General features: G+C 42.6%; 2 protein-coding genes across 2 annotated transcripts; one reads left to right on the forward strand and one right to left on the reverse strand. All coding sequences in view use genetic code 11, as the record gives it.

The window, feature by feature from the left end:
- Positions 1-127: 127 nt before the first annotated feature.
- EGR_04141 (hypothetical protein) lies at positions 128-2,898 on the reverse strand (the record flags this gene model as incomplete). The annotated part of the gene is made up of 5 exons (XM_024493390.1): positions 128-265; positions 613-982; positions 1,056-1,194; positions 1,233-1,378; positions 2,846-2,898. The coding sequence occupies 5 exons, from the start codon at positions 2,896-2,898 to the stop codon at positions 128-130; spliced, it is 846 nt and encodes a 281-aa protein (XP_024352091.1).
- A 992-nt stretch (positions 2,899-3,890) lies between these two features.
- Positions 3,891-7,429, forward strand: EGR_04142 (Serine/threonine-protein phosphatase 4 regulatory subunit 3; the record flags this gene model as incomplete). Its single annotated transcript, XM_024493391.1, has 6 exons — positions 3,891-5,270; positions 5,378-5,480; positions 5,513-5,671; positions 5,703-6,042; positions 6,472-7,156; positions 7,241-7,429. 6 exons carry the CDS (start codon positions 3,891-3,893, stop codon positions 7,427-7,429), a joined length of 2,856 nt encoding a protein of 951 aa, XP_024352092.1.
- Between the last annotated feature and the right edge of the window lie 1,676 nt (positions 7,430-9,105).

Genomic DNA, 9,105 nt, shown 5'->3' on the forward strand with positions numbered 1-9,105 from the left:
GGAGTCAAAGTCAACATGCTTGCGCAAAAAAGAAAGACACTTGGGCTTCGCAAACTCGGTGCAAGGGTTTAAGAGTTGAGGGCCGACGGACTTCATAATGGTTAGGGCGCAGAGGAAAGCGGAAATATTAGGCGCCAGTGTAAAGAGATAAAAAGTAGATGTAAAGTAAACCGATAGGGTAAACGACTAGACTACAGCGCTGCTGGAGATTCTCCATGGAGAGCAATTTGCCCGCACTGTAGGCAGACCACAGAGTGCCAATAAACTGCAAAAATAAAAGATTGGTAATTGATAATAATAAAAACACTGAATGCAAGAAAACTGTCTTTTGCTTAATGGGACGGGTGAAGTAGCTCAGCTGCACAATGTAGTTATAGCGCTGAACACATCACTGCAAGGTAAACGATAGTGAAAAACAGTCTGCTAATTTGTTGATTGTCAGAACCTTGAACTAGTACAAAATAGCAAATGAGTCTATAAAAATAAATACGTGATGCATCCTTTGGCGGAAGTAACCAACTTTGTAAGAGTAAATATGAAATTTCAAGGCCCGAAATCATGAGATCAGTTGAGAATATAGATAAGGTAGAAACGATAGAAGATCTGACACACAGCAATAAGAATCCCAAACTTCCGAAAGCCTCCCAAATTGCAAAGAGCGCCGATAGCGCACATTAAGAGAAGTGGAAGGAGGCAGTAACCGATTACGCCAAGGCACTGAGCATAGGCGACTTCGCCTCCCAACGATCGTGCAATGAAATAGACGATAAAAGAACCAGCTAGCCAGATTGTAAGAATCCAAGCGACGACCCTCAATTGCCCAACCAATGAAACAAGAGAGAAGAGCATAACTACAGTTAAGGGTCCCCAGAAATCGGGGTTCTCACGAATTGACGCCGGATCAAGTCCAGAACGAACACAAGGAAGAATAACTGCCTTCATCTTTTTTCCAATTGTTTTGAGGTCAACGTCTAGTTCCTCCCTGCAAGTATACATAGCAAGACTAAAATTTATACCGCACAGCTTATTCGTGTAGAGGAGTTGGAGAGTCTTACAAGAGAGGTTTATCAAAGTCACCATCCTCTGTTTCAACTTCTAGCATCCAACCGAATCCCCGTCTCCTTAACAGACTTTGTACTGTACCATCGGATGAACTCGCGAAACCCTCTATGTTGCCCGTAAGTGACGACGTGTCTGAATTGCAAATAGTATGACTTAAGACAAATACAAACATGTATCAGATCCGCTAGATGGCGAGGGTTCAACAAACGCAAGGTTAATTGTTGTATGCGAACTGCCCTTTGACATAGAAGTTGGCAACATCACTCCAGCAGGTCGACAGTTAAAGCGCATACAAAATTTAACAGTGCAGCACTTTCTGACCAATGAAATGGTAAAGGCAAGCGAAAGATGTTCATCCAGATAACACAACGGACATTTTTTGATTTCACGTAATTTCACACACATTCTAGACTTAAAAAAGAACAAGAAGAAATACGTTTGCTACGATTGGAAAAGAGCATAAAATACCAACCCATTTCTATAACAAGGTATGGGGATTACACCATGCTCATACGAAACAAAATAAAAATTAATTATCTGATCCTAAAAAACAAGCACAATGAAATGCGCTACGTCGATTACTTGACGGTAATGATGCAAAAAGATGCCAGGCCTTCGATTGCCTCGAAGCTACCCTGAAGACGAAATAGGGCATAACACTCAGGCAGAATATATATTTGACATACAGAAGGTATTGGGACAGCCATGTAATATGATAATGGCTTAACCATCGGCGTTGGTGAGGCACCACTTTTGGACTTTTGAATTCGCTTTCTTGTACCCCGACGGGTGGGCTTGCTTTCGGGCCATGCCAACAGCCCAAACACCTTCTCTGTGTTGAATGTACTTATTCCGTCCCAGTATTGTGTCTTCTTTCGTCTTCAGGAAAGTGTCAAGGTGCTATAACACGATGGTTAAGGCAAAGTGGCTTCATAAAGCCGATTGTTAAGCAACCAACATATTACAGGTATATTCTCCATTTAGCCAATTCAAAAACTGTTCCTAAAATACACTACGTAATAATTGAATGGACCTTTAAGGGGAAAATTTCGGTTATTAGGGTGATAAATACTCCACGAAGCCATTTCTGCTGGGTAAAACGGCCTCTGGGTTATGCCGGCATTCCTCAGCCTATATCTACGTCAGCAATACATATTCAAATTAAATATTATATCTTCTCTCGACTTCATGGTAGACTCAAAATGCCATGATAATAACAGCGGAAAGTGGGTCTGGTTCTAGAGAACAACAATTGCCATTTCAATTACCGAATGCTAAATCCTAACGTGACGGAAGAAGGGTATATTCTGTAGATTCAAGGAACAGTAAGGGCCCTTAGAAGGAAGGCCAAATGCGACGTCTATCTTCAGCAACTGCACCAGTTTTATGTTCTTCAGGAATGTTATTAACACCTAAAGCCGAACCTGTAGCAACTTTTTGAAAAGTTCTCCACAGAGTTGTCTACAGCACCTAAATAAAGATGCCAAAAAGCAAAATACGACTCCTTCTTCGCCTTTCTACCGCCTAACTATAACCCAGACGGGTGTAGCCGGACAGCAGTAGAGTTAAAAAGTAGCAATTGTAAACAAATGCCTAATATGGTTTAATACTTACATTGTTTTAATGGGCCTCTCAGCTAGGATGTGGGGATACAAATTGGACTACGTAACAGAGGAGTCCACGTCCTGCAAGCCCGAGAGAGCTTACAAACAACACCCCCCTGAACTCTGTACCAGTTCCACACATTCCCTTGTCCCAATAAATATGTTAAAATCAAACCAACCCAGTTGTTTCAATAGTACGAGGAACATGGGAGAGGAGACCTACCAGCTTCATCCTACACTAATTCCAGCATAATTATTTTAAACCATGACCTTCGTTAAACAGCTTTACTCACAGGCCATTGTTCAAGACTCGTGATGGACATGCATGATAGCCAGCACGTCGCCCTTCCCAAACAGAGTTCGAAAACATTGCAAACCTTTAAATCCAGTAATAGTGAAAAATCAGTTATATTGTGGTCAGATATGTACTCTGCTGCTCATAAATCTAGTAGCTGGTAGTACTAGTACATAAGGGTTTTTCGTACGGCATCAACTACGTTGTGAAGGCAGACGCAAGGTATTTATTTATGGGAAATTCGTGGGTGGCGCTTATGAGAGTAAGGCTATGTAATACTGGATGACACGGCTACTGGGGTATGCCGGTAACACATTAACCCCTTTGTACACCACTATTTTGTATTTTGCCTTGTGCTATGCCCTTCTTTTACTTCAGGCTCTTAATTTCCGCCTGTTAAAGGTTCATTTATCTTAAGTATGCTCAAGTCGTACGCCGCTAGGAATATAGCTGCTTGATTTTAAATCAAAATAATCCCAGACTGTGAACGTTGATTTTACTTTAAACGTTTAAGTCTAAACCGCCTACAATTCGAGAAGTATGGTTGTTTTTATTTCCCAAGTTTTCTAATGGCTTGTTTAAATCAGTGCAGAAACTAAATGGATGCTCACTTGGCTTTGTAACTGCGTCGGGTTCGTACTTGTTCGGGTTGTGTTCAATCATTTTTATTGTCTGGAAAGTGTTCTGATGTAATTGACTATCTGTGTGGTTTTGTTTTTGCCACCATTTTCGAGGATACTCCAATTGCTAGGATCAGTCTCTTCTGTCTACTTTTCATCAGATATTATTTGCATTTGCTTCCTTGTAGGATGTTTAGGTTTGCGTAATGGATCTTATTGCTCCTATTGCTGCACTGCTTAATTAGTAAACACTTCCCAATCCTTGTACTTTTAAGCTGGCACTCATTTCAGTTGGTTTTTCCTGTCGGAATGTCTTCTTCGGAAGCTACTACGCGCAGGCGTGTGAAGCTTTATATGCTAAATGAGGAGCGACAGTGGGATGATAAAGGAACTGGACATGTGTCCGCTCTCTACAACGATGCGAGTTGCATCTGTCTTGTCGTTATTTCGGAAAATGACGGATCTCCTCTTCTGGAATCAAAGATTCAGCCAGAGACCGCGTATCAAAAGCAGCAGGAGACACTTATAGTTTGGTCTGAAGGAGAAAATGTAGATCTTGCTCTTTCTTTCCAAGAAAAGGCTGGGTGTGATGATATATGGGAAAAAATTTGTTCCGTGCAGGGTAAAGACCCTTCGGTTGAAATTACGCAAGACGTCGTGGACGAATCTGACGACACTGATGATGTCGAGGCCTACTCATTAGTCACTAATCAAGCTCTTCAAACGTTTGAACTTCCCCCTTGTGAACTTTCACGGCTAGAAGAGATCGCTGAGGTATTTAGTACGCATTTGAACCTCATTCAAAAGCGTGAGCGCATTGTTGCAGCGGTTGATCGTAGTAATTATGTCAGACAGTTGCTTGATCTTTTTCACAAAGCTGAGGACCTGGAAGACCTGAATTCATTGCATTTTTTGTACGATATCTTCAGACAGCTTATCCTATTCAACAAACAGGTTCTTTATGAGACTCTTTTTTCTGACGACGTTATATTGGACGTCATTGGTATTTTGGAGTACAATCCGGGAGGCCGAACACGACATCGTGATTTCTTGAGAAATCAGGCAAATTTCAGAGAGGCGTTGCCACTTCACAACTCGAAGCTAATAAATAAAATTCACCAAACCTACCGAGTACAGTATATTCAGGATTGTTGTTTGCCACCTCCAAGCCTCGTCGATGAACAGTCCATGTCTGATTTAAAGTCGTTCATTTCGTCAAATAAGATGGAGATTCTGAGTGCTTTGCAAGAAGACCGTGAGATCATGCTAAGGCTGTTCACATGTCTTAAGTCTCCCGAAACTTCTGACTCACACCGACGCGAGTTGGCTCTCTTCGTGAAGGAGTTTTGCAATCTCTCTGTACAGACTGATCAGAAGGAGGCATTTCTGGCCACCTTGTCCGCTCATGGCGCTCTTTCCACGGTAGAGGTACTTCTTTCCAACAACGATCATGACGTCAAATCAGCTGCTCTGGTGATTCTTCAGGCCTTTGTTGAAAATCAGCCGTCAATAGTACGTGAGCACGTGTGTAAGGAGGGTGCCAGGCAACATCGTGACGAGAACATTTTGATAAATTTGATGATTACGCAGCTCTTAGAAGACTTCGATCCAGAACTTGGTGATGCCTACCAACTTGGATACATGCTGCGTATTCTGGTTGATCCCGATAATATGACTAATGCATCTGCGGTAAGTACGTTGATTTCACGCCCGTTGTCTTAGTTTTTGCCATTTATTGTTGTGAGTATCTCATTTGGTATTTCTCAGTTCTTTAACTAACTGGTTTACTTTCGTAGCGAAGTGAGAAGTCAGAGTTTTTGAGCTTCTTCTACAAACGTTGCATAGGCACGTTGACAAAACCCTTATTCGACAACACCGCTCATGGTGCGATTGGTTGTGGTAGGCTCTTTTTGTAATGCACAACTCGATAGACAACTACCATTCTGCACTTGTATTAAGTAACGTCTTGGACTTGCTGATTTTTTGCATCGAGACCCATACCCACCATATGAAAAACTATTGCCTTCATCGAGATCTTGTAAAGCGTGTATTGGTTTTGCTGCGTTCAACACACAAGTTTCTGGTCCTAAGTAAGTTGGTTTGGTACTAATAGACTCTTAGGTGCTCTAAGGTTGTTGCGGAAGATGATTCAGTTGAAGGAAGAATTCTACAATCGATACCTTATCAAAAACTGTTTGTTCAAGCCGGTGGTAGAACTGTTTACCGCCAATGGACATCGATATAACATGATCGACTCAGCCATCGTTGAATTGTTTGAGTACATTCACATGGAGGATATCACGTCGCTTATTAATTATGCTGTGAATGAGCACTGGGATGTTCTAAATAAAATCACCTATGTGAACACGTTCAAACGACTTAAAGAACGTTACGATGCTAATAATAAACCAGGTCGAACGGATTCATCTAGTATCTTCGGTCAGACGGTTCCAACAGGCATGTAAGTCACTGCTTGACTGGTGGAATTATGTTACCCAACAGTTCTTTCCTAATTGAAGATGCGTCATGCTCCCTTAAACATTGGGTCACCAATGGCCCCTCTCTAATATCAACTGCTTGGAAATGCTCTGACTTTCTCCAAGTCAATTTTCAATCTCCTAAACCTTCGCATATTAACTATCGTTCAAATTTTAGTTATAACAAGCAATTTAAATGGTTTGCTGTTACACTTGTATCGGTATTTGCATTAATTAGACAAGAATTATGTAAATCTTCGTTATGAATCTTGCACTCAAGTTTTGTGGTACTTTTATTATTAGTTCATTCAATTTCACTTCATTACGTCATTCACCTTAACAATTGCTTTTCTTTGAAGGCTCTGGAACTCAGAGTTCTGGACCATAGACATGTAAATTTGACTGGTTTTTAGACCGTCTTTGAGGGCCACGGTTAATTCACGATTTGTCCGCGGACCAGCAGTTTTTGATGATGAAGAGCAGTGGTTTAATCAGGACGACGAAGACGAAGATGAAACCGAAATATCAACTCAAACTCAGCCTCATGGACAATCCTCAATGACCCTGGAGAGCATACCGTCTCGTTTTTTTACCACATCCAGCAGCCCCCCTGCGCCATCTTCTCCCAGTGGTTCACCCAAGGCGCTCCACCACTCGCCCGTGCAAAGCACCACTGCGGCAACGACAACCCCCCCCTTCACCCTTTTGATACCGTCCTCGTCGTCCACCTCTGACTCCTCCCCGGGGCCCCTCATAAATCGTCGCATTGGACACACTTCGTACCCTGCGATCTCTATTCACATCAGGTCCACTCATCTGGGTGTCCTCAGCAACACGGAAAACGAAAATGACGCTAACGTTTCATCGCCGTCGCGAAGTGCACTCAAACGACTCTTCGGACGCGGTGAGGATGACGATGCAGCTGCCTCTTCGGGTGATGGTAGCAGTGGTGGAGACGAAAGCGGTGATGGCGACGAAGAAGCCCTATCTGTCAAACATTCCAAGAGGCCATTGGTTGAGGAACATGGGGATAGCAATAATAACAACAGTAGTTCTGCTGATGCTTCAGGAACTATCCCCGAGAAAACTAGGAAGGAGGTAAGTATTGAGAATAGCGCTAATTTGTTGCTAGTTCTGAGTTAGATAAGGCCCACTTTCCCACAAATGTGATCTCTTCATTAGGGTGAAATCGTTGATGAGTCCGCTGATATCGCCAAGAGCCCTATGGTCGGTCTTGTCGACTACTCTGACGAGGAGAGTGATGAGGAGGAGTCTAATCTAGGCTCGACGGGTGCAAAGTCACCGCCTGCTACTTCGAGTGCCACCGAGGAGCCAAAAGTGGCTAAATCTACTGGATCGTCGTCGTCCTAATTTGAACGACCTCTAGATTTGGACCTTTTTTGTAAATATATCTGTGTAAATGTGCTTTTTATCAGGACATGCAATTCCTTTTCTTTCTCTTCATCGAGGGTGAGACATTACCATCTCCACCTCGTTTGTGTAAAGTGCTGTTGCTTCCCCTTTCTTTCCCTTCCTCTTCTAATTGGCAGCCCTTTTCAAAGCCTCTTGCTGTGCTGATGGGGCATCGCTATCATTATTCGTAAACACACCACTTGCACACACTTATACAGACTATCTCCGACGATCCTTTATACCAACGGTTTTATTCGAACGAGTTTATACAAATTAAGGTTTATGTTTTCATTGGAGCTCTGTGCTAAGTGCTAAATTTCTAGTAGAAAGACACGAAAATTGCTAGAGTATCTTGAAGTTTTGTGTAGAGTGAATTACTTGAGTTTAGCTTGGCGTAGGTGATTTTGAATGGTCTTGCGGTGGTGAGCTTTGGGTGTTGGAGGCGGAGGGATGGGACGGGTGGGGGTGCCTTTCTGCCTGATCCTGGTCACCCGTGCCCGTGGTGGTGTCGATGTCTCTGTCGGGCTCGGGCGCCGTTCCTGGTGCGAGTTATCGTTTGCCAGTGGCATTCGCTCCAGTTCTCTTCTATCGCCTACAAAATTTCGGAATTCTTTTGTAGCCCTTTAGGATTAGATCACTACCCTCACATTGGAATGGTGATATGTAAACGTGGTTTTATTATGCGCCTCTTCGACATGTTTGGGCGAAATGCGTTAATACACTGGCACTCAAGCTGCCTTGGTAATTATTTCTTACGACTAAAGTCTAGTTTATTGAAGGGTGAATTGATACGGGTCCTTTAATATCACCTTATCAGCTGGGTAGACTTCTTCGGTGAAGGTCTTTTGGGAAGCAGTGCTAAGCGCTAGACGATATTCTAGGGCAAACACTTCGCATGCATCGCTTTCTTTAGCAGTATTTACGTGGGTATAACAGAAATTGTATTCACCTATCGTAATGAGAGGTCATCCTTTTCAACTCTGTATCGCATAAAGTCTACTCAGACTGATCGAGTCTCACTTCATTACTAGTCAATTTGCAGAATTTGAAAATGTGGTGATTACTGGGGCTTGACGTGGCTTTGATTGGCTTGCTATGAATAAAGACAAAACTTCCGTTTGGCTTTCCATTCGGCGTGGATTTGTCAACACCACTACCAATTTAGGGCCTAATTTATTCCTCAAGAAGCTGAAAACTGTACAAGGATCAGAAGGTCACTAGCATGAATGGCATGAGCATATTTCTACGCCAACAGCGCAGTAATCGATTTCCGGGTGACTCAAAATACTTCTATTTCAATAAAAAATAATAGGTAATTTACTTTATGTTTTTTTATGCTATTGCGTGATCCCCGTGGCTTAGGGGCTTTTTTTATTGAAGAGGTCTCCACTGAAGCAAGTAAAAGTGGCAAACGTGACGCAACCGAAACGAAATTGCAAGTAGTCAAGGGGAGATCACTGTACGTTTAACTTCCGCAGCACTTCAATGCCCTCTCTGGTACGGTCGGGTACAGCTCGCGGTTATAGTGCGCAAGATTGCCTGCACACTAAAACGCCATCTGACGGTTATATATCTGGACAGTGAGAGTTTGGGATTGGATTCCTTGATTTAAAGTTTTTAACAAACATCTTTTT

Source organism: Echinococcus granulosus, assembly GCF_000524195.1.
Source record: "Echinococcus granulosus chromosome Unknown EG_S00025, whole genome shotgun sequence".
Lineage (NCBI taxonomy): Eukaryota > Metazoa > Platyhelminthes > Cestoda > Cyclophyllidea > Taeniidae > Echinococcus > Echinococcus granulosus.